General features: G+C 41.6%; 1 protein-coding gene across 1 annotated transcript in view; it reads right to left on the bottom strand.

The window, feature by feature from the left end:
* Nucleotides 1–25,807, bottom strand: part of LOC145413262 (uncharacterized) — a 142,891-nt gene that overhangs the window by 67,565 nt on the left and 49,519 nt on the right. Inside the window, exons 6-10 of the mRNA XM_080282991.1 lie at nucleotides 23,414–23,618; nucleotides 19,935–20,033; nucleotides 9,810–9,969; nucleotides 6,265–6,470; nucleotides 4,948–5,168 (exon numbers count right to left, since the gene is read on the bottom strand). Of these exons, the coding sequence (XP_080139117.1) occupies nucleotides 4,948–5,168; nucleotides 6,265–6,470; nucleotides 9,810–9,969; nucleotides 19,935–20,033; nucleotides 23,414–23,618 (891 nt within the window). The remainder of the gene's footprint in view (nucleotides 1–4,947; nucleotides 5,169–6,264; nucleotides 6,471–9,809; nucleotides 9,970–19,934; nucleotides 20,034–23,413; nucleotides 23,619–25,807) is intronic.

The following is a 25,807-nucleotide window of genomic DNA, read 5'->3' as shown; positions in this document are numbered from 1 at the left end:
CCCCCTGCCCGTGGCCATGCATGTGGTTGTGCGCGAGTGATTGGAAAAAGCAGTGCAACTGCCAGACAGCCTGCTCTACCACGTGTGGGTAGAGTAGATACATTTGTGTGGGAGGATGGTGCCTGCTTTAAGCCATCTGTGCTGGCATTTGATAAGCAGGGTGCAGGTGTGCAGGAGGATGCACTTCCCCCCAGGCCTTGGACTATTAGTAGTCCATTCAAGGCAATTTTCACGACTGCAATTATGCAGTACCTGGTCGATGAAATTAATTTCCACCAGGCCATGTGCGTGTGTTGGCTGGACGTACCTGCTAGCGAGAGCACGTATATGCATGAATGGATACCTGTTGAGGTGGGGGAGATGTTTGTGTGGCTTGCCCTGACCATGCTGATGGCGCACGTAAGAAAACATGTGCTCCACGACTATTGGTCGATGGATGAACTCGTTGGCACACCTGTCTTCGGAAAGTACATGGCCCATGATAGGTACCTGGCAATCCTGAGGTTCCTACATATCAATCGAAATTATGGGGCTGCACTGAACGACAGGTTATGGAAAATAAGACCAATCCTGACAATGCTGAAAGAGTCGTTCTCCAGGGTTTTCCGTCCGTTCCAGAAAGTGGTTATTGACGAGTCGCTGGTGTTATTCACGGGCAGGCTTGCATTTATTCATTATGTGCCATCAAAGCGTCACAGATTTGGCCTGAAATTCTTTGCACTTTGTGACTGTAAAACTGGATATGCGCTGGATGTAATAGTTTACTCGGCGACAGATGTTGATATACCTAGCAATGATCCTCATGGATTCTCTGCATCAGTAGTGAAAGTGCTGATGGAAAGGTATTTCAACAGGCACCACATTCTGTATACCGATAATTATCACACAGCCCCGGCATTGATAAAGTATTTGCTTGACCATAGTACTGAGTCCTGTGGAACTGTTAGGGCCAACAGAAAGAATTTCCCAGCATTTCAGGCAAATACTGAGAAAGGAGCCCTTCTGACAAAGAAATGTGGGAACATGTTAGCCCTTCTCTGGCATGACAAGACACAGGTTAACATGTTGTCTACAGTTCATAAGGGTGTGCTGGAGGAAACTGGTAAAACAGACTACAGGACCAGGGAACCCGTGGTAAAGCCAGATGCAGTCAACAATTACAATATGAACATGCGGCTGGTTGATAAATCGGACGTGCAAATTGGTGAGGTCGATTGCCTAGTAAGTCCTGCAGGTGGTACAAGAAGGCGTTCTTACACTTCCTTGATATCGCCGTCCTGAACAGTTTCATACTGTTCAAGGAGCTTGTAAGGAAACCTCTCTCTTTATGAGAGTTTGCACGCGAACTCCTTGAGCAATATTCAACTGCTCAGGTGACAGGTGCTAGGCGGGGGACAGCGGCTCCAGCTGACAGGCTCAGCTGTACTGAGTATTTCCGTCGGCACAAGATTGTGGAGATCGGGAGAACAGCAGCAGGTCGTCTGGCATACAGGCGTTGCCACGTCTTCCGCACAACCAAACGCCGTTCCCCAGGACGAAAAGAGACCTCGTACCAATGTGCAGAATACAAGGTCCCCCTATGCCCCAAATGCTTCTCAGAGTATCACTCCAAGCGTGAATACTGAGCAGGTGTGTGGGAAAGTGTAAATAATGTACAGCAATGCACAAGTTTGTGTATTTTCATAAATGAGTGAAAAGTGTGATAGTATGAGTGAAGTATAGTAAGTGCTAAGATGTAAGTCATTTATAATAAGTTCAACAAGTGCAAATAAGTGATTTACAGTAAGTGTAATGCAGAAACTGATACTGTGTATTGGATATTGGTTTGAAAATTATTGGAAATACTTTGCATTTGCCTACGTGATACCTGAAAGAAAACCACTTGTGAGCGGGCCACAAAGAAAAATACCTGCTTGGCTATACCTAATTATTTCACTCAATACTCAGGGAGATTGTGCCAAATATGAGCATCAGTGTATCTGTGATGTGACGTGTGAAACATTTATATGATTTTCACTATAACCCTGAACAGTACAAAGCAGTATGACTTACAGTACAAATAATTACCTCATACTCTACAATAATGCGTGAAAGAGCAACAACATTTACTTGTCAAAGTGTAATTATGTATAATGGTGATGTACAGTGCTCGTCAGAAGTATGGAGCGCCCTGCGTCCCTCCTGAGAAACAAACCTTTCAACATTGAAAAAACATAAAAATAATGCATTTTATTTACCTTTAGTGCTTTGTAGGGTAGCCTTTACGTTTCTTCACGGACCTGAGACGTCTTGGAAGTGAAAGGGCGAGGCTCCTGAGGTGCTGGAGCGGTATTTTGTCCCAGGAGTCACGAATGGCGGCTTCCAGCTTAGGCAGAGAGCTCACGTCCTTCCCTTGGAGACTCTTCTTTACGAGGTACCAGAGGTTTTCAATCGGGTTGAGGTCTGGGCTATTTCCTGGCCAGTCTGTCATGAATGATACCTCGCAGTCACGAAGCCAATTGGTGACCGATTTGGCCTTGTGAGCAGGTGCACCATCCTGCTGAAACACTCGTGCACCTGTTAGCTCGAAGGAGTCTGGTAAATGATCACACAGAAGCTCCAGGTAAACATCCTGATTCACTCTGAGGTTCTTGGGAAGTACAACAAGCTTCCCCAAACCCTTCCCTGAGAAACAACCCCATACCATGAGTGAATCAGGATGTTTAACTGTGCTTTCTACATACCGTGGGTCAAGTGGGTCACTACCTTTTCGTGCTCCTCTGTTACAGGTAACACTAAACGTTGCCTCATCAGACCACAACACTGACAACCATTGCTCCTCACCCCAGTTTAGATATTTATTAGCAAAGGCAAGCCTACGAATTCTCTGGCTGCTAGAGAGAAGAGGCTTTTTCACAGGCCTGTGACTTGTGTAACCAAGCTCATGCACCCTACGAGACACTGTTCTCACTGACACCTCACCAAACACTTCTGGGTTGCTCTCCTTAATTTTCCTTGCACTCACATGAGGATTAAACTCCACTGCACGTTTTAAAACATTAACAGACCTTGGGGAAGTTTTCCTAGGCCTACCAGACCTCGGTTTCTTTGTGGGAACTTCACCACTGTTTTCCTCCCGAAATCGCGCACACCAACGACGCACTGTCGATCGTGCCACACCAACCAATTCACTAATTTCCTTTGTCTGGTGGCCTGCCTCCTTTAGAGCAATGATCTGGGATATGATTTCACTCGATAGTTCACGGGTAGGCGCCATAACAAAGTTTTAAAGGCCAAAACACTGTGGGACACTCGGTAAAAAATGGCGCAATTTGAGAGGGACACTCGGCGGAGTTCCTCTCTCTCAGGCAGCCCGTGGGCAACTGAGGCGGGACCCAACCAGCGTGTCGGAAGGCCTCAGGCTACCGTGACGTCATGCTCGGAGCTCAAACTTGTGGCTCAATTCTTACCCCAAAAAATGGGTGATTCTTTTTGGGCCATAAGTATTGCGCGCCCAGCGGACAACGCTGAATACTTCTGACGAGTACTGTACAGTGCAGTTCTAAGTGTCATAGTAAAGGAGAAATATGATTATTTACGGAAGAAGTGAGAACAGAAAAACGAGGTAAAGGAGAAATATTCCTTATGGAAGAAGTGAATACAGAAAAACGATGAGATATTTCCCTTCCCACACACCTACAGGGCATAGAGGCATTATGGAGCGGGCGGTAAATCCTTGGGTGAGCCACATGAACCGGGTGATGATTCATTTTCACGGCGGTGAGTAAGGAGGAGTGGAAAAAACGAGTGGAATCTTCCTCATTCCTTCCAAGGATGCACGGGCAGTGTTACACTCACCACTCCAGGCAGTGCTGCCAACGCTAGCCGGCTGGGCCAAGGCCGCAGCCAGTGGCTCGCGCTCGGAGCAGTGTGCCAAAACATGAAAAACTACTCGTCTTCAACTTAACCTTACTCATCAACGGGACCACCTAGAGACCTCGGGATACCATCATTGGAAAGAGGAAGAGTTGGTGAGTCTTACGAACTTTTATTTGAATCTCTAGCTATTATAGATTGTCAGATATAAGGGTTTGAAGTAAGGGTATTTTTCCCAAAATCTCGGAAATCGCCCATAGGGAGGTGTGTGCTGCAGCCGGGAACCCCCCGGCGGCTAAGGGTTAAGAAATGGGTAAATAAGAGAGTTCAGCAATGAAAAAATTTCAACCTGTAACATATATTAGCTAATTCACTCTAAGTAATGGTAATATATTGATGGGAAATTATTCAAGTGTGGTAGGTGGGGGCGCTCACCATCCACTCACTCAATGTAGTGCTGCTCTTGGGTGTCTGCCCTGTCCTCTCCTCCATCCTTCTTTCCTTCCATCTTTTTCTGTCTTTCCTTCATTTTTTCCTCATCTTTCTGCCTACGGGTGACTTAACACTCCCTCTTCTGTCTTTCATTCCTTCATTCTTTCCTTTTCTTTCTGCCTGTGGGTGACTCTACACTTAGTGACAAGACAAATGGTTTCCTGTACACCAGGAAACCATTTCCTATGCTGGGTGGTAACCATATAACCAAATTTTGGCACCTGGTGGTTTAGTGAGTAATTATTGTGCTCCAATTGGATTGAGCCGGTGAAAGTTTATATCCAAGGGGTGATTGGGGTTTATTGCTCATGTAATGCCACTCAGGGATGAGTGAGGTTGGTCACTCTCATCTTAAATGTCTGGACCAACTGCTTAGCTCCGGGCTCCTACGCTCCTCATGGGGCAACGTAGGACTGGATGATGGATGGATGGATGATGAAATTATTCAACAATCATGTATCATGTACACATGTTATCTTACAAACTACAAATAAAGAAGATATGTAGGAGTTAAGACAGTGTTCTTTCCAAATGCTTAGTTTGAATGATAAGTCTGCTAATATGGATCATAAATCATAAAATATACAAGCAACATTTCACCTTGCCACTGCGAACATTTTCTGCACACATGGCTCCATACTGCGGCATTCCCAGGGTCACCTCCAGCCAAGCCAGAACTGTGGGTGCCTTCCATCTTTCTAAGGGAACATGCTGTGCCTCCTCAAGTAGTCTCAGCTTTTCAGAGTAGCTCTCCTCAGTCAGCGGCGATGCACACAGTGAGGAACTTGGGGACCAGGAGGCTCGCTTATCACTCCCACTGCCTACACACCCAGAGTTAGCAGACATACACATCAAAGGGATTAGCATCACCACTTGTACAGGTACATAAAACTCAGTGACAGGATTTGTACAGCATACAGAATTATTATGTAGCTACAGCATGAACTATGAATACAGTATACAGGATAAGGTGAGCTAGCATAATGACTTGTAGTATATTGTAAAGATACAAACAGTACAACTGTTTTATGCATACTGTGAAATCATGAGTATGTTTATGGGTGGTTAAAGTTGTGGTGGATATAGGTGAAGAGTAGTATGTAAGGAAATTACACATGCTATACAGTCTGCAAGAACATTATATATTATCACCATACAATGATTAATATCAACTGTTAATAGAAGGGATTCTGAAGATCATCCTAAATCAACACATGCTGCACAAGGCAGGACACTGATGGCCTGTTTGCCATGCCCACCACTGCTATATCTGTAATTACTGTTACTTAATTACTATCCCATGGTGTATGCAAAGTGTTATTAAAAACTGAAGCAAGAAAGATAACATGGCAAAAACCCTGATCAGTTAGAATTCTAAAGAAAACATTACTGTACAAGTTAGTATGTACAAAACATTCTTTATCACATTTTTATTAGTTGCCAGAAATCATAAAGCAGAATTGAGGACAAGTTCCTTTTTTTTTTTTTTTTGTGCCTCTTATCTTCTGAATCACAACTAGACATACACAAAAAAAAAGTTAGTACAGTGGTTTTTATAACACAACTATAAGTTAGCAGACTACCAAGAACCACACACAGTTAGAAAAACATTAGGGAACTAAGGGTGCTTGGTTTCCTCATTGGTGAGGGCTGAAGGCAGGTCCTCCAAACTCGACATTCCTACAACCAAGTAAAGGATTATTCATCTGTTTATGCATCCTCATGATAATACTTATGTATTGGTACTGTAACTGGATATAAATGCCAATGTATCACACAATTTAAGTGTTACCAGTAAATATGATGAAACATACGCTTAAGCCAGTGTTTTACTTTATCTACCACACCGGGCAGCAGCTGAATTGAAGAAAAGTTTTAGTGTTTGATGCAGGTGTACAAAGAGATAAATTTCCTCACCATCATATATAGATGTGTCAAGAGCAGCACGCTTCTTCTGCCTGGCAAACACTCTGGAGATGGAGCCCCAAGTGCCCCCACCACCTTTATGACTTTTACGAGTGAGGGTGCTGGTGCCTCTTCCCCCTTTGGTTGCATCACCTCCCTCTGTCAGATGCTCACAAAGCTGCTCAGCTGATCGACTCAGACCACCTGAACAGGCACTACTGCAAATGCAGAAGGTGCCAGTTCAGCTTCTATTCAATGACTGAAGTCCAACGTCCATCTATTATCCTATAGCAGTAGCCGTGTGTGTGTGTGTGTGTGTGTGTGTGTGTGTGTGTGTGTGTGTGTGTGTGTGTGTGTGTGTGTGTGTGTGTGTGTATTTTGGGCAGCCAAAACTACACATTCAAACTGCACCAAAATTGGCACAAAAATCGCTGATGTAAAAAAACTTGGTCCCATCATGATTGAAAAATTTTTGCTATATTTAATGACCAATCACATTGTGACCAAAAAACGCTGCTCCCAGAGCCCGGCATAGGATCTGCGTAGAATTTTTTGGCCAGAGGTAGAACTAAAATAAACTGTAGCAGTAGCCATGTGTCTGTGTGTGTACCTTGGACTTGCATTCGGACAACTTGGGTTCCATACCCGAAGCTGTGAATAACATGATCAATTGGTTAGCTGCAAAAAATCCAAGTGACAACGTTACACTAGAACAGCACATAAATGTGAGAGCCCTCTGCAGGAGCAAGTGCCTGGGGTCCGAAGGGCCCACGAGCATTCGTTCACTGACTAAAGATCAATGTCTGATCAATGATTAAAGCAAAAATTCTGCTCAGTGATGCAGGTGTACAAAGAGGAATAATTGACTGCCAAGCACAGGACTAGGAAAGAGGTTTACAGGACGAAGTCTGAGTCACAGAGACTTTTACCTGATAACCTAAATCGTGTGGAAGGGAAGAATATGATTTTTAAGGAGACAAATCAGATGAAGAGGGAGAATAGGGATATCACAGGTGAGTAGTGTGTGAACAATGATGAAGGAAGGGTTGTGGTGAATAGCAAGGATATTAAAGACACACAGAGAGAGCATGACAGCTGGTTGTTGAATGAGGAGTCTGACTGGGACAGGAAAGGTTTGGAGCCTGCAGACCCAGTGTTAGGCCCATGGCCTTTGATTGATGCTGCTACTGTGAGCAGGGCAATGGGCAGGATGCAGGTGAGAAAGGCAACTGATGTGTCTGGGTTGAATGCTGAAATGTTAAAAGCCTCAGGAGATATAGGAGTGAGGATAGTCACTGACCAGATAAATACGATTATATATGATTGTGTTGTCCCAGATGATTGGCTATGCCCTGGAAAGAGGAAATCACAGAGGCATTATGCTTTTAGACCAGATAATGAGGGTAACTGAGACAGTTCTAGAAGGTATGATTAGAGAAAAGTGAATATTGATGAGATGCAGTTTGGGTTTATGCCAGGCAAAGGGACCACTGATGCCATATTCATTGTGTGACAGCTTCAGGAAAATATTCAGGAACGAAAAGGGAACTGTACTATGTTTCTGCTGATTTGGAGAAGGCCTTTGACAGAGTTCCTACAGAGTTTGTGAGGTGGGCAATGAGAAAGCTTGGGATCGAGGAGTGGCTGGTTAGGGTCGTTATGGCCATGTATGTGGGTAATCACACCCAGGTAAGTGTGAATGGAGATTTAAGTGATAAGAGTTCTGTGAATGTTGGTGTGCATCAGGGGGTCAGTCTTGAGCCCCTTGTTGTTTATCATGATACTTGAAGCCCTCTCACGTGACTTCAGAAATGGACTCCTGTGGGAGATGTTGTATGCTGATGATTTGGTGTTGGTTGCTGAGAATGAAAGGGAGGCGGAGGAAAGGTTTAAGAAGTTGAGAGATGGTATGGGGCACAATGGCTTAAGAGTATATGCAGAGAAAACAAAAGTGATGTTTTCTAGTGCTAAGGGCAGTACCATCAAAGAGGAAGGAGAGTGGCCATGCGTGATATGTCACAAGGGTATGGAAAGTAATTCCATCTTGTGCAGTGTTTGTGAGAAGTGGGTGAATATGAAATGTAGCGGTATTAGAGGTAGACTGCGAGATAATGCTGATTTCATGTGTGCGGTGTGTCAGGGAGAGCATGTGGATATTGCTTGGCGTGAAAGGATTGAACTTGCTGGTGAGTATCTTGAGTGTGTGGAAGAGCTTTGTTATTTGGGAGACACGTTATATGCTGCGGTGGGGCAGGAGCTAGCTCTGTGGCTAGAGTAAGAAGTGGTTGGAAGAAGTTCAGGGAGCTGTTGCCTCTCCTGACACGAGAGGCTCTCCCTCCATGCTAAGGGATCTTTGTATATGGCATGTGTTAGGAGTGTAATGCTGTATGGTAGTGAGACCTGGGCAATAAAGGAAGAGGATATTCACAGGCTCATATGTACAGAAATGGCAATGATTAGGTGGATGAGCAGTGCATCCTTGAGTGCAAGGCCTGGGAGAGCTAGGTTTATGATGGAAGAGTTGAGAGGTAGGATGGGACTGAAGTGTATTGGTGTTATGATAAGGAGAGGCAAACTGAGATGGTTTGGGCATGTGGAGAGGATGGGGGATGATAATTGGGTGCAGAAAGTGAGAACTGTTAATGCTGGGGGTTGGGTTGTGAGAGGCAGACTGAAAAAGATCTGGGACGAGGTTACTGAGTGTATCCTCAAGGTTAGGGAACTAAACAGGGAAGCCGCTAGAGATCGAGCAGCATGGAGAGCTGCCATTAGGTGACCAAGACAGATGCATGCAAGCAAATTGGAGCCTTAAAAAATGAAAACAAAAACGAGTGACAGAAGATGCATTTTTGGTCAGAGGCTGCAGCTCAACTCCTATTCAGCTACATACTACTACCATACACATCTGGTGCTGATGAGCCTACACTTGGCGACACTGTGTACCCTGGGTGAAGCAATGCAGTTGCTGCATGCACCTGCAAGACAAAGCTCCTAATATTTCCCTGCGCCTCTCCAAGGGGAAGGACCCTGGGCTGACCCTGGTGAGGCTCTGTCTACCACAAGGGGGAGCCCATTCTCTACATGGCACACATGCTGTACTGTAACTGTAGGATGGCCCCACAGAAGCAGCTGCTTACCCTGTGGCCAACATCTCTGGTTGGCCAGAAGGAATGGAGTTAAGCAACAACAGCAACCACAAACATCCACAGCTGCCCCCACATTGTAGCTGATGATCTTATCTGAACTGTATCACATAACTCCAACTAACAACCTCAACCATCACCACCTTGTGTTGGCAGCAGCCAACTCAGCCCCACTCAACAGAGTCACAATTAAACACTACGACTGTTCATGTCACAACCAAGTTTCTGATGCCACGCTTACTGCATGTCAGCTATAATCATCCTCCTTGTTGTGGCATTTGATGTCTTCATGTGCTAACGGAACCAACTACTGAGTGATGTACAATACAGTGTATAAAGATTACATCTCTCGGTACAAAATATAACAGGTTGACATGAAAGTCTATCTCAGTCTCATTATTCACTAAATCTTACCTGTTGGCCAGTCCAGAAAGAGGTGTGGATGATGAGTGTGTGGCAGGTGGGTGAGCATGGATGGCAGTGGTTGGGGTCTGGTCCTCTCCCCCTCGAGCAACCATTGGAGTTGCATACAGCGGGGACAGTGATGGTGACTCTTTTGGTGTCCCAGGGCCACCTATATTATTTTTGAAGATGAATAATAAGTCATTACAATGTATTTTCTCCCTTAGTTAAATAAGCAAGGCTGACTGTCAGCTGAGATCACTACTTTAATATGACCATGTACTTCTTCAAAATTTTTCACTATTTGCAGGGCTGTTTACTATGATACATAGGGGATTTCTGCTCAGAAATTTCCAGTCATGCATTAAGGTACTGTATTCTACTCCTAAAGAAAGTTAGATCATAACATTCATTTATGTCAATAGTATGAAAAACAACACTTTACTTCTGAAAAAAAATAAATAAATAAAATAAGGGTATATAATTAACATACACAAAAATACTGGGAATAAAACAACACAGAATGAGTAACATGGCAAACAAAACCCAGGATTCAGTACTCCAGTGATGACAACAATACAATAAGCCCTACACTACATTATACTACTGTACAGAATTACACTTCCTAGATTTTGTATGACAAAGCAAACATTCTTTCCCTCTCAAGGTAAAATTTTTGACCAACTCCAAATAATATACAGTATAAGTTTTGTTGGAGACAGTGTCAATATAATGTAAACTCAATAAAAGAATGGGCACAAATTCAGCAGGATACGGATGGATTTAGGAGTACCAGGATGAAACAAAGCAAGGGATGCAAAAATAATAATAATAAAAAAAAGTTTCTTCAAAGACATGTCACTGTTATGAACTATAACAAACTGCCTTGAAACAATGAGTGTTACAATGTGGTCAATAAACTTTATACAGTATATAAGATGTACCTTTACTTACTAATCAATATTTATGGACTTATACAGTATGTAAAATAAGAAGTCTAAGGCAGAATAAATAATTTTACATCTTCATAGTACAATAAAATACCTCACATCTGTACTGCTATATCCTATACTACATTTTGACGATACTGGTACCGACAGTTGCTTTTTGTTGTTGTTGCTGATGTTGCTTAACCACAGTCTGTCTGGCCAAGCAAACCCATCAACCATGGTATAAGCAACTGTTTCTGTGTGGCACTCCTACAGGTACAGTACAGTATATACACTGTGTAGGAATCTGGTACCCCCTTGTGGCAGGCAGCACCTCACCAGCATTGGAGCAAAGTCCTTTCCAAGGTGAGGTGCAGAAAAATATGAGGAGGTTTGACTCCCTGATGAATGCAGCAGCTGCTCCACCCAGGGTACACATTGCCATCATGTGCAGACTCCTCATCAGTACCAGCTGCTTTTTTTACTGTCACAGAATAAACTTTTGCATGGGCAACTACCTCCTATACACTTTGCTTCCATTGCTGGATTAACTGATAAACAGAAATGGTGACTATGGACCGGACACACAATGTGATTGCTAGTTTTGCGGGGTTGAGTACAGTGATCCCTTGGTTATTGTGCATAATTAGTACTAGGCATAGCACATGATAATGAAGTTGTGCATTAACAAATGCACAAAACCTTTGGGATTTTTCCTTACTGGTACCAAGCAATCCAACTGCAAGCCAAAAATTTCCCTTTTGCAACAATTTAGACCAACTAACTATATACAGTATGTACTGTTATGTAAGTAACAGAAACATATATAGGCACTAGTATGGCATTAGAGTTGCTGGGGGAATGTAGATGTTAAAAATGTTGATTTCTTGTTTGTGATCAGATTTTGGGGAAGGCAGTGGCTGAATTAGTAGAGAGGCAGCCTGCAGTCCCAGGATTGAATCACGGCTGGGGCAGGAAACAGTTTAAGGATTTGAATTTCATAAAAAAGCAGACTTTACTGATCTACCAGAAGACCCGCCAACATGTCGTAAAAATCCCCCTGCAAAGGTCAGTACACCAGTCCTGTATGAGGCAGCCCTATCATGTATTCAATATGGATGATGAATGTTAGAGAGAGAGAGAGAGAGAGAGAGAGAGAGAGAGAGAGAGGTGTGTGTGTGTGTGTGTGTGTGTGTGTGTGTGTGTGTGTGTGTGTGTGTGTGTGTGTGTGTGTGTGTGTATTTACCTAGTTGTATTTACCTGGTTGTGATATACAGGAAATGAGCTACACTCGTCGGGTCCTGCCTCTGTTTCTCAGTAAGTCAAATTTTGCTTTGAACTCGTTTAAGATTTTTGACTGGACGATCTCTTTGTCCAGCTATTCAACAGGTCTATGCCTCTATATGGAAAACTATATTTCTTGATATCTTTCAAGCAACTTGGCTTTTTCAGTTTCATTCTGTGTCCTCTCGTAACTCTCCCATCCCATACAAACAGATCTTCTCTGTCAATTTTTTCTACTCGCATCACGGCCCTGAACACTGCAATCATGTCGCCCCTCTCTCTCCTTTCTTCTAAGGTAGGCAGATCTAGTTTTTCCAGTTTTTCCCTTTAACAAAGAGCTGCCAGGTGGGAGGCCATCTTGCTTGCTGTTCTTTGTATTCTCTCAATCTTGTTTATATCTTTCTTTTTGTGTCGGGACCACGCTACTGCTGCATATTCCAACCTGGGGCGGATCATGGTCACTATCAATTTTTTCAACATCTTCTCATCCATGTAATAAAATGCTACTCTTATGTTGGTCGAAAGATTATACGTCTCTCTCTAACTATCTTGTTAATGTGTTTTACGGGTGACAAAGAGTGTGTGTGTGTGTGTGTGTGTGTGTGTGTGTGTGTGTGTGTGTGTGTGTGTGTGTGTGTGTGTGTGTGTGTGTGTGTGTCTGTGTATTTACCTAGTTGTGATATACAGGAAATGAGCTATGACTGTGGGGTCCAGTCTCTGTTTCTCCATAAGTCAAACTTTGCTTTAAACTCGTTAAGTTTTTAGACTGGACGATCTCTTTGTCCCGGCTATTCCACAGGTCTATGCATCTATAAGGAAAACTATATTTCTTGATATCCTTCAAGCAGTTTGGCTTCTTCAGTTTCGTTCCGTGTCTTCTTGTTACTCTCGTATCCCATAAAAGCAGATTTTCTCTGTCAATTTTATCTACTCCCATCATGGCCCTGAACACTGCAATCATCTCTCTCTTCATTCCTCTAAGGAGGGCAAATCCAGCTTTTCCAGCCTCTCTCTGTACGAAAGATCTGCCAGGCTGGGGACCATCTTGGTTGCTGTTCTTTGTATTCTCTCAATCTTGTTTATATCATTCTTTTTGTATGGGGACCACACTACTGCTGCATATTCTAACCTGGGGCAGATCATGGCCACTATCAATTTTTTCATCATCTCATCCATGTAATGAAATGCTACTCTTATGTTAGTCAAGAGTTTATACGTCTCTCTAACCATCTTGTTAATGTTTTTCAGGTGACAAACTATCCTGGACTAGCACTCCCAAATCTTTCTCTTCTCTTGCTTTTGTGATTGGTTCATTACCCATCACATCAGTGATGGCCTCTTGGTATTTTTACCCAATTCCAATATTTTACACTTTTTTTGTGTTGAATTTCATTTCCCATATCCGGCTCCAATCATGTATCCTATCCAGATCCTCCTGCAGCATTTTACAGTCTTCCTCAACTTCTACTTTCCTCAAGATCTTTGCATCATCAGCAAACAGACTTGCATAACTGTTCATTCCATCTGCCATATCATTTACGTAAATCAGAAACATTACTGGCGCTAACACCAAGCCCTGTGGGACTCCAGACATCCTGTCCTTTATTACTGTCCTCATTTGTCTGTCTCTCAAAAAGTCTCCCATCCACTCTAGGAGGTACCCTTCAGTCTTCCTATATGCTCCAATTTCCAAGATAGTCGTTTATCAGGTACCTTGTCAAAGGCCTTCTCTAAATCTAAGTACACACAATCCACCCAACCGTCTCTCTCCTGTAGCATGTCAATTACTCTTGAGTAAAAGCTCAACAAGTTGGAAACACATGACCTTCCACTTCCGAATCCAAACTGACTTTCAGCCAAAATGTTCATCTCTTCCAGATATTTTATCCATCTATCTTTCAGGATTCTCTCGCACAATTTTGTGACCAAGCTGGTCAGGGACACTGGTCTGTAATTCAGGGGTTCTTCCTTGTTTCCTCCCTTATAAATTGGTACCACATTTGCTCTCTTCCATTCCTGAGGCACTTTCCCCTCTTCCAGAGAATAAACAATTAAACTGTGAATCCTACCCGCCAGTTGTTCTCTGCATTCCTCCAGTACCCAATTAGAGATTCCATGCGGTCATGGGGCTTTTCTTACATCCTGAGTTTCCAGTAATTTATACACTTCCTGCACTTCCACTTTTATATCTTTTACACTACATTTCTAGCCACTCCCTCCCCCTCCACAAAATCCCTTTCATTAGTGAAAACCGATTGGAAACATCTGTTTGTTAATTCAGCTTGTATTGCCACATCTTTATAGACCTCTTCTTCTACTTTTAGTTTGGTGATTCCTTCCTTTTGTTTCAATTTGCCATTGACAAATCTATAAAACAATTTGGGTTCTTCATTACATTTGTCAATTACAGTAAAAGCTCAATTAACCGACATCCGATGCATCGGCACATCCATATAACCGGAACACAAATTCAATCCAGCATAGGGTCTAAAGTTTTCCAGATACTGGTTGTCCCCCTATAATTCTTGATTAGTTCTGTACAGTACAGGGTAAAGTAGTGTAAGCAGCTAAGTTTTCAAAATTATTTTGGTCTGTAACATGGGCTAAATTTTTCTTCAAATAATTTTTTGGTAATGTTTGCTGGATTGTGTTCAGTCCTGTACAATTTCTCTTGCTGTCTTTTTTTGGTATTGTAGTGTACACTCACGACCACTAATTTCTGCTCAGGGGTGCACCCTTCGTACCCCCATATACCTAGAGAAGATGGGAAGGGGGGGATGAAACGAGCTCCAACGCCTCTATCCCAGCTCCCAACCCTCCCCCATACCCTTACCCCTCCCAGCCCCCCACTCGTCATTCTTAACTGACAGTTACATCTCAAGCTACTTTACACTCATAGTCACATTACTAATAAACAAATATAAAACACTACGATATGTAAAAAGTATATGATATGACTATGAACATGCCGCAACAAAAAATTAATGCATTATAACGTTGACAATAAAACAAAAACCTTAACAACCCCCATCCCAGGCCTCATGCATTGGGTGTTTGCATGAGTCCGTGTCTGTGTGTGTGTGTGTGTGTGTGTGTGTGTGTGTGTGTGTGTTTGCAAAGCAGTGCACCCAACACAGGAGGCATGAGGCGGCAGTTGGTAAGGTTTTTGTTTTATTGTCAATGTCATAATGCATTAATTTCTTGCTGCAACATGTTGATAGTTATATTCTTTTAACATATCCTAATGTTCTTTGTTTGTATTAGTAGTGAGACCAAGAGTGTTAAACATGAAATCAGCTTGAGATGTAACTGCTAGTTAAGAATGATGAGTGGGGTGGGGGGTTGGGTAGGGGTATGGGGGATGGTCGGGAGCTGGGGTAGTGGGGGATGGAGCTCGTTTCGTCCCCACCTCTGCTCTTCCCTGGGTATTCTGAGGTAGGAAGGGGGCACCCTTGAGCAGATATTAGTGAGCATAAGTGTACCTGTACTGTATCTTACCTGTACTGTATCTAATACTGAATGATGTACTTTATGAAATAAAGTCCCAAGTCTGGTAGCCCATTTCATTTGTTTGACCTCCCACAAAATTTCTAAGAGTAACTTTCGATTATCCAGAAAATTCACATCCGGAATGGAAGAATCCCCACGCATTCCGGTTAATCGAGCTTTTATTGTGTACCTTTTTCAAACTTCCTTTCTTCCTCACTATGTATTCTTGTATATCCATTTCTAGGTCTTTTATATTTTTCCTTTGTTCTGTTATTACCTCTCTTTCTCTAGTTGTTCCATGCAATGTCCCTCTCTCTGTTTTTGCTATCATACAGCTTCTATTAAACCACTCCTTTTTCCTGTTTTCTTTCCCACTTACTCTTGGCACAAATTTTTCCACTCCCGAATTACAAAGGTCTAGAAAGATATCCCACTTCCTCCGTATCTCTTCTGTTTCTCTGAATTTTCTCCAATCTGCATGTTCAAAAAATTTTCTCAATCCCGTAAACTTTGCATTCCCAAAGTTGTATATTCCATGCCTATAAAGCTCGTCTCTTGGCACCACATTCCCTATTATCATCTGGAACTCAATGACCACATGATCACTTTTTCCTATAGGACACTGATATTTCAAAGATTCAATTACATCAGGTTCTTTGGTTAGCAGTAAATCTAATCTTGCTGGTGTGTCATCACCTCAGAATCGTGTTTCTTCTTTGACCCACTGTGTCATTATATTATTCATTGCTATATTTAACAATATAGTGCCCCATGAATCTTCACTGCCTCCTGAGTCCCATTCCTCCCAGTTCACCTCTTTTACAATTAAAATCACCCATTAGAATTATATTATTGCTTTTCTCAATCACTTTCTGTAGATAACTAACCATGTCTGACAACATCTCCTGGTATTCATCATCATTCCAAGCTCTTGTCTTGGGGGGAACATATACTACTGCCATATCTCTTTTGCCATTCTCTCCAGTTTCTAATTTCATATTTATCACTTCAGCTCTACCCTCTCTCATGTCCACAGTATCCACATTTATGTTGTTCTTCACAGCTATCATCACTCCTCCTCCCATTTTTTTTTTTTGTCTCTTCTCCACAGTTTATATTTATCATCTCCCATAAGGATATCAATATCCTCTCTTAACTTGGTCTCTACAAAGCACATAACATCTGGTTCATGTACCCTAAAGAAGTTGCTGATTTCTATCCATGCCACTATTAAACCATCAACATTAGTATATGCCACTTTCAAACTTTTTTTGTTGTTTTTTATACCCTCTTCTCTCCGTAAGTACCGTTTCCCCAATTTCTGATCCATAACTCTCCAATAAAACACTGTCTTCTCTTCCTCCATTCTCTGTTCGTTTTTTGCCTTCGCTTCCTTTACTAACTCCTTTATTTTAGCTCTTTCTTCCTTATTTGCATCTCTCCTTATCCAAACATTTTTGAACCCCTCTTTATCTGATAATTTCCATGTTCTGTTGATGATTTCATTTACCATTACCTGGGACTTAAACTTTACCTTAAGTGGCCTCACCCCTCCTCCCTAGTACTTTCCTAACCTAAACACTTCTATCACTTCTTGAGCTTCATTGTTACCCTCCATAACTACTGATATTATCTCTTTAACCTTACTCAGTTCTTCTCTTTCTCTTTCTGATCTTACTGTCATACGTTTTTCATTTACTCTTGAAATTATTACACATGTGTGTGTGTGTGTGTGTGTGTGTGTGTGTGTGTGTGTGTGTGTGTGTGTGTGTGTGTGTGTGTGTGTGTGTGTGTGTGTGTGTGTGTGTGTGTGTTTTCTTGTAGGAGTGCATTGTCAACTTTGTGGAGGATAAGAAAGCCTTACAAGTTCTTTTCTGGAGCTGAAACCATGGACATTTGGTTGCAATAGCTTTAAGCTGCATGTTTGAGGTGGTCTACATTCAACTTGGGTCTAGTTTGTAACTGTCATATTTGTGCACTGGAGCTGAGTTGGGACAGTGGTTGCATGAGTAGGTGGCAGAGGTAGGGGGAATTGTGTGTGGCATCCTAGAAATGTTGTGGATGTGCTGCACCTACCACATACCCATGGGCTGTGGTGTTGCCTGGTATATGTAATTGTAATGCATGTAGTGTGGTTTAATTTTGATCAAGAAATGCAAGAAGTTGATCCATATTCTTGTCTCGTACTTGTGATTTCTAAGGAACAAACTAAGCAAATGTATCATATTGGGGCCCAAGGCTGCTCTCAGTATCCCTGGCATGTGTGAGGAGAGAAATAACTGCAGGAATCACTTCCTCCTATGCAAAAAACAGCATAGGGAGCACAAGGAGAAGTTGCCTCCTTGTGTAAAAGCGAAGCTTATCAGCACCTACAGCCAATACTGTGCAAAATATAAAAGACCTTTCATTTATAATCTTCCTAGCCTGCAACTGAACAACGATACATCAATGGGTGGGGTTATTTCACCTTTAAAAAAGTTAATGCATTATTAGAGTTTTAAATGATTAGAAAAAAATAATTTGTTAAAAAACAAGGAAAAATACCTATGTAAAATGCTTAATTTCCTGGGAGCAGGAACAGAAAAGAGGCGTAAATGTGTAGAGGAAGTGGAATGTACAGTGGTAAAAGGAAGGAAAGTGGCTTGTGTTGTGGAGACCTTAATATGAAGCAGAGGTCTGAGTGTGGCAGCTGCAAGAGGATAGCATGAATGAATTTTTGTACCCACATTAACATATGGGCAAGAGACTTTGCTGTGGCAGGAAAACAATAAGTCAAGAGTTACAGCAGTGAATACTGGAGATGTGATTGTTGAGAAATGTGTACGGAGTGCAATGAATGGATACGATAAAAAAGAATGTGTTTTGTGAAAGATGTGAAATAAGGATGCGCAATGACAACAGAGCTGAAGATGGCATAATTAGATGATATATTCATAAGGAAAGACTGAATATAAATAGGGTGGTAGCAGTAGTAGTAGTTGCAGCCCCAGGATCTGATGAAATGTGAACCTAGTGGACTGCAAGCTGACGTTGTCCTTCTCCAACAGCCCATCATCCACCTTTTGGGTGATAGGGAGGATGCTGGGGGATGCTTATGTGATTTGGCAGCACACCTTCCCAGCTATATCAGTGTCATCACATGAAGGTGTCTCTATCCAGCACCAAAAAGGGTGAATGAGTTGAAGGTTGGAGGAGGCATGGCTGGCCAAGAAGAATGCGGATGGATATGGTAAATGAATGTGTAAGAAAGCATGGTAATGAGATTCAAAAGGTTAGGGAAATGTGGAGGAATCAACCTAGTTGGATTAATTTTATATGGAGGAGTGCATAACAAGGGTCTGGCATCCCTCTTTTTAACTTAACAGTCACTGGACTGACTCTGCCTTATATATAATTATGAGGCACATGTGTGTGGTGAGGTGTGCCTGTGAGGGAGGGTCAGGATTCCTGGGGTTTGAATAGTAGGTGAAAGAGTGTGTAGCTCATTTCACTGGGAATGCTGATGAATAATTCTTGTACTATTTTTCATGCTTTCTGTCAGGACCAAGTGCCTAGCCCCGGGCTCCTACGCTCCTCATGGGGCAACATAGGATTGGATGGTGGATGGAAGGATGGATGGCTTTCTGGTATTCAAGTCACCCCACCCAAGGTTTGGAAAACGAAGCAGGATGGTGGTGATGACTGCCGGATGAATGATAGCTGATGATGGATGGTGACTGATGATGACTGATAATGACTGACTGATGACGACAATGATATGACAACAACGACAGTGATGATGATGATGATGATGATGATGATGATGACTGATGATGACGGTGATGATGATGATGATGATGATGAAGATGATAATGAAAATTATGGTGGCAAAGTGTTGAAGCCTAAGATCTCAAACTAATATCAGTACAGTAAAATAATAATTTGGTGTGAACAGAGGATTTTGAAACAGAAGCTCCAGATGCTTTTCTGCACAACAAGAGCACACATGGCACTGGTTCTGAGTTAGGTTAGAACACTGGCACATGTGCAAGGCTTACTGGTATTGCCTTATCTCTTTATAAGGAACAGTTGTTAACTGGACAATCTCCTAGTGGAAAAGTGCTATGGTTTGCCTGTGTCACAAGTCATCAGTTGTGCTGTACATTTACTTGAGTGTATTTAACATTATTAAAGCATATAAATATTGGCCAAGTGCAGCCTCTGTAGGTCCCATTACATAATATTTTGCTTATTTACATATTAATGATAATTATATTTTAAGATTATCATAAGCTAAATAACAATGTAATAAGCAGAAAATGTAAATTAGCATGTGTACCATAAAGTAATCATTTGGTGGTAAACTATTGTTCCATGCACATAACATGCCACAGAAAGCAGGCAACAATCCTTCAAGGGAGATCATAATCAACACAGGTATCCACAGTCAACATACACGCATAGTAGTAGTACTGGGATACTGCAGATGAAGAGTATATTGAGAGTGTCTCACAGTCCAAAGACCCTCGGTGTTCCACAGCATAGCCAGAGGTGCCTAAAAGTTAAGGAGCTCTGTGATGCATTTATCAACACTGTCATTCATAAGACTATCGTTAGCTTGGAAGCAATGAGTAAAGCCAGGGTAATCTGATGGCGGTGGTGCTGTTAAGGTCGTGGGGAATGTGGTAATGTGAAAACAATACACTTAGTGAAGATATTTCAGGTTCACTGAAATATGAAGAAGAGTAACATCTTTAGGTGCAGTCAAAGACAAAACCATCTTTCCAATTACTGGTGAATCTCTCTCTCTCTCTCTCTCTCTCAGTACTTACTAGTAATAAACTGCCTATGCCTTTTAAAACATTTAAACATTTTTACTCTCAACCAGTCTACACAAGTAACGACTACCTCTTCCTCACTTGAAGGCACTACTGCTACTTCTATATGCAGGTACTGGTAATTCGTTACTCTTAATTTTTTTTACCAATAATGAGGACACTTAAACAGCAATACCTAAATACAGTACCCTCGCGTCCAAGACGTTTCACGTCCAAGACGGAAACCATAAGCAAAAATCCAAAATACTGCTGTAATACGGTTGCATACATCCAATACGGAACCAATGGTTCATAATGGCCCAAATCCGAGGAGAATACAGCTATGACATCTCACCCGGTCCAACACAGTTCCCTGCGCCCGGAAGAGTGACATGGTTGAGATGTTGTCCAATAAAATATTGGCATCTGGTCACCTGATGAACAAGCAGGGCCTGCTTTTGTCTCCCACATCGGAGGATCGTGGACACATTTACCGTGCGTAGCACTCAGCGTTTGCTTCTAGGTTATTGCCTCTCCTTATGTAACCATGCCTAGGAAACTGTCTGCTAACCCCTTGAAGCGTCACCATCTAACTCAGGATACTAAGTTGGAGATAACTGAGCTACTAAGCTGGAGGTTAGCTCAGAAACACACTTTCAAGGTGAGGAAATTTCTTTTTGTGCCAAAATAAGTCTGGTTGATGTTTTTAGGGTTTCTTTTTGAAGATTTTGTTACAATATTAATTTTTTCCATAAGGTCTTGTGTTGGTCCAAGACATTTTTCATCCTAGACAGGACCCTCAGGCGACAATATTACCGCCTTGGACACAAGGGTACTGAACGAGGAACATGATCTACATACTACAATGCAATTCAAACCATGAGGTACATGATTTTCAAACTGCTGTGATCTGCTTTAGCAAAGTTTTTCTTAATGTAAGAGAGATAATAAGTACTAACAGTTCAAATACTGTACTGTACATCACTTTAACTCAGTTTTCTTCCTCCTGGCATAATTTATAAATTCTCTTAATCATTCATCATCCATGCAATTTCTTTCCCACAAACAACCCATTTTGCTTCCTTTCCCATTCCAACTGCGATCTTCCTCTCCCAACACTATATGTCTCATCAACAATACTGTATAACTTTCCCAGGGTATATTATCTTCATTTACAACTATCCACTACAAAGCATTTACCATCCATTTCAGAAAAACTCTTTTACTCTTAACATGTGGCAGTAGATCTTTGATTTAAGCTTTTCATTGATACAGATGCATTTCAGTCTTTTAGAGTAACTGATGATACGCACAGCTGAAGACAATATGATATCCTTTTCTCTGTTATGAATGTACAGAGAACCCTCATTATATTTAACCAGCTGAAGGAAGAGGCTGATAATATAACTAATAGTTCGATATAACTGATGTTCTGTAGGGTTGGTTATACAGAACCCAAGTCTGATGCACACTGAATCTTGTTCAGTGGATACCTAACCGAGTTATTATGTTCACAGTTTTATTGTATGTTCACAGTTTTATTTTATGTACATTTATACTGTGTATCTTGATACTCCATAGATAAACATCATATACTGTAACATTCAGCAATGAACAACAGAAGAGAAAAAATGAAAAAATTACAGTCCTCTTTACTTACTTTCATTTGATCTGGCAGCTGTGTGCCCTTGCCATATCAACCCTTTGTTAGATGTATAACGAAGTTGTCTGGTAAAATGTAGGTGGTTGGTTTTGTTGAAGTTGAGTTTAATGAGGTTCAATATAAAGATTTACTGTACAGGTATATGTACTAGTACTGTACTTTTTTTTTTTTAGTTAATACGAAACCTTTGATTTAACAACAATGAATCTTCCTCATAAAATGAAGACTTCAGTAAACTGGAGATGTGCTTAACAAATATGTGAATTTCCAAATGATATCAGAATTGACTGACCATATTTCATGTTTCTGTATATTATATCAACAATGTCACTTCACAAAAAAATCTACAGCTGTTCAGCTTTTCTTTTCCCAAAACTGCTCCTCTACTATACTCCATTTTTTTTATTGAGGCGAAGTTGCACTTGACAGGTTGATGATGATTGGCTGAATGCAACATGTCCAAAAAATATTTACTAACCCAAATTTCCCCCTCAGATATTTGTTGTCAGTTAATAATGCTAGATTATGAAGTAATGTTGCATTCAGGCAATAGTCACCAATCTGTCAAGTGCATCTTCGCCTCGATAAAAAAAAATGAGTATAATGTATGTTATTTAAATCAATAATCTACCGCATGCATGGTCCTATAAGGCACACTAGCAATCCAATATAAATTCACTCAAAATTGGGAATGTAGTCTGTCTTTGTAGTGAGCTAAATTTTTTTCTTCCAATGCTGAAAATCACAAGTGAAACATTCACTGGTGTGCATGTGGAAGTTGTCAGTACAGTATCAGTTATTTATTAACTTGCAAAACAGAGTCATTACACTGCCTACTGAATATTCAGTCTAATAATCTATGTCAATAAATGTCATGCACAATAACACAGTGCATGCATGTCACCTGAAATGTAAGTCAGTTTCAAGTGAAGTTGGAACTAGAATGAAAACCTGACCGGCTAGCAAAAAAACTAACAAACTGTGAGGCAACCTCAGTAATAGTAAATCAATAATTACTGGTACCAGCAAAAGCCATGTTGCTAATCTGGGTAGTCCTAATACTTTCTAAAAAAAATTCATTTATAAGCCAAAATATTATATCAACAAAAAAAATATGCAAATAACATAGAACATATAAATGACCATAATATAATCAATATTTTTCACCTCACCCAGAGCACACAGTCATTACAGTCACCAATACTTTTCACCTCAACCTAAGCACACATATTCTACTACAAGGATGTTATACTTATTTGAATACAGTTCTCTGAAGACTGATTTGAATACACTCCTGCCAAGACTGATGGAACGAGCTTGGTCATTTCTTTGTACTGAATGTATATTTGGTATTTCCAGAAAACATTAATTATATAAATTCAACAGTGAAGGAATTAATAAAATACTTTTTTAATTAATGCTAACTAATATATACAGTTTGAGGATCATGCTTACCATCATGACTAGCAGTAGAGTCACGGTCACTGGACAATCTGACACCTGAGTCAGCTGATGACCCCCGGCCATTGGGAGTGGGGGTAGGGGTGGCCACTGGAAGGGGGGAGCATGTAGGAGTGGATGCTGTAGGAGTAGGAAGACCATTTGTCCTGACAGACTCTGCATCACTGTAGTAACCAACAGAGGTGAGCTGTTTACGGACCTGAAAGATAATTACTCATTGTCAACTCTTGCACTCGATAAGTCATGATTTAATTAACTCTTTATTAAAAATACATAACAGATATGATGGAACACTTGAAATATGGCATGAAAAGAGGTGGCTTTGTGATCGGATTTAGTATTGCTTTAAGTTATTAATTTTCCTCTCTACAGTATTTATATGTCCCTGCACCACTGGTGTACCAACACCTTTATCTATGTTCCTGAATGTAAATACAGTATTACTTGTTTTATATCTAGTAATGCCAGAGAGCCAAAAAATTCTCTCCATCTCTCAACATCATCATCCTCATTTTTGTGCATACAGTACTACCATCCACACTCAGACCTTTACCATCTTACCCCTCCATTAACATTCAGTCCTCTGGCTCCCATCAATGTCTTACAGTATTTCTTTTTATCATGCCTATACTGATTATTTACTCTTCTTCCAGACTAAGCTTACACTCACTTCCTTGTTTTTTTTTTTCATCATGCATTTTACTTCTCTCCCTCTCTCATTTCTCTAGGCATATTACTTTGAAGTATCTTCAATGTGATGATGCGATGAAGAAGATTAAGTTGGGAAAGGCCCCAGGAATTGATGGAGTGTGTGGTGAAATGCTTAGGTATGGGGGTGAGACTGTTGTGGAGTGGATATGGAAGTTGTGTAGATTGGCTTGGGAAGAGGGAAGGGTTCCAGAGGACTGGAAATCAGGTGTAATTGTTCCTCTGTACAAAGGAAAAGGGGAGAGAGAAGTATGTGGTAACAATAGGGGTATTTGCCTTCTTAGTGTGACTGGTAAAATATATGGTAGAATACTCATTGATAGGGTTAGGCATATGACAGAGGAGCTAGTTGGAGAAGAACAAGGGGGATTTAGGAAGGGAAAAGGGTGTGTAGATCAGATATTTGTTCTAAGATGTTTAGTGGAGAAGTATCTAGAGAAGGGAAGGAAAGTGTATGCGGCCTTCATGGACTTGGAGAAAGCTTATGACAGAATAGATAGGCAACGTATGTGGAAGGTATTAAGAATATATGGAGTGAAGGGGAAATTGTCGAGTGCTGTGAAGAGTATGTACGAGGGAGCTAGGGCTACGGAGTGAGTGGATGGTGAGCTGAGTGAGTTCTTTGATCTCAATGTGGGACTGAAACAGGGTTGTGTGATGTCTCCATGGCTGTTTAATATATACATGGATGGGGTTGTAAAGGAGGTGCAAGGTAGGGCAGTGGATGTGGGGGTGGCAATAATGAATGAGGGTGAGATTTGGAAGATTCCGGTGTTGCTGTTTGCTGATGATACAGTATTGTTGAGTGAAGATGAATGGGAGTTGCAAGGTTTGGTGAATGAATTTGGGACAGTGCGTAGGAGGAGGAATCTGAAAGTTAATGTAAACAAAAGTAAAGTTATGGTTTTTGAGAGGAATGAAGTCACAGAGTGTGCAATGAGGTTGGATGGTGAGGATATGGAGAATGTGAGTGCATTCAAGTACTTGGGTAGTGTGATGAGTAAGGATGGAACTTTGGGGGATGAAGTGCGTGAAAGGGTACAGCAGGGAAGGAAAGTTGTTGGTACACTGAAAGCAGTGATGAGAAATGGGGAGGTGAGTATGGAAGTTAGAAGTCACTGCATGAGAGTATTGTGATCCCTACCCTGACGTATGGAAGCGAGGCGTGGACCTTGCAAGAGGGGAACAAGTCAAGAGTGAGAGCAGTGGAAATGAGTTACTTGAAAGGAGCATGTGGAGGGACAGGTTGACAAATGAAGAAGTGAAGGAACGTTGTGGGGTGGATGTGGATGTGGTTGAGAAGATTAGGAGAAATACTGTACACTGAGGTGGTTTGGACATGTGAAGAGAATGGAGAATGAAAGACTGACTAAGAGGGTGTATGTAGGTGAGGTGGAGGGAGGGAGAGGGAGGGGTAGACCGAGGATGAGGTGGAGGGATGGAGTTGAGAGGTATATGAGGGAGGGGGGGTGAGTTGGGGGGAGGGTAGTCAAATGGTGGGTGACAGAGCGACTTGGAGGCGTTTTGTCTGCGGCCACCCTTTCCGGGATTAGGGTGTCAGGCTATAGATAGATAGATAGATAGATCTTCAATGCCTCTATTAACTCCTTCAAGGCTATACTTATTGCAATATTATATAACAAATTATCTCTCTTCTTGCATCTTTTCACTGTTTTCTTA

The sequence above is a fragment of the Coenobita brevimanus genome, chromosome 95, assembly GCF_032717465.1.
Source record: "Coenobita brevimanus isolate Jiangsu-jjx chromosome 95, ASM3271746v2, whole genome shotgun sequence".
In the NCBI taxonomy this organism is placed as follows: Eukaryota; Metazoa; Arthropoda; class Malacostraca; order Decapoda; family Coenobitidae; genus Coenobita; species Coenobita brevimanus.
This window is presented reverse-complemented; position numbering and strand designations above follow the sequence as displayed.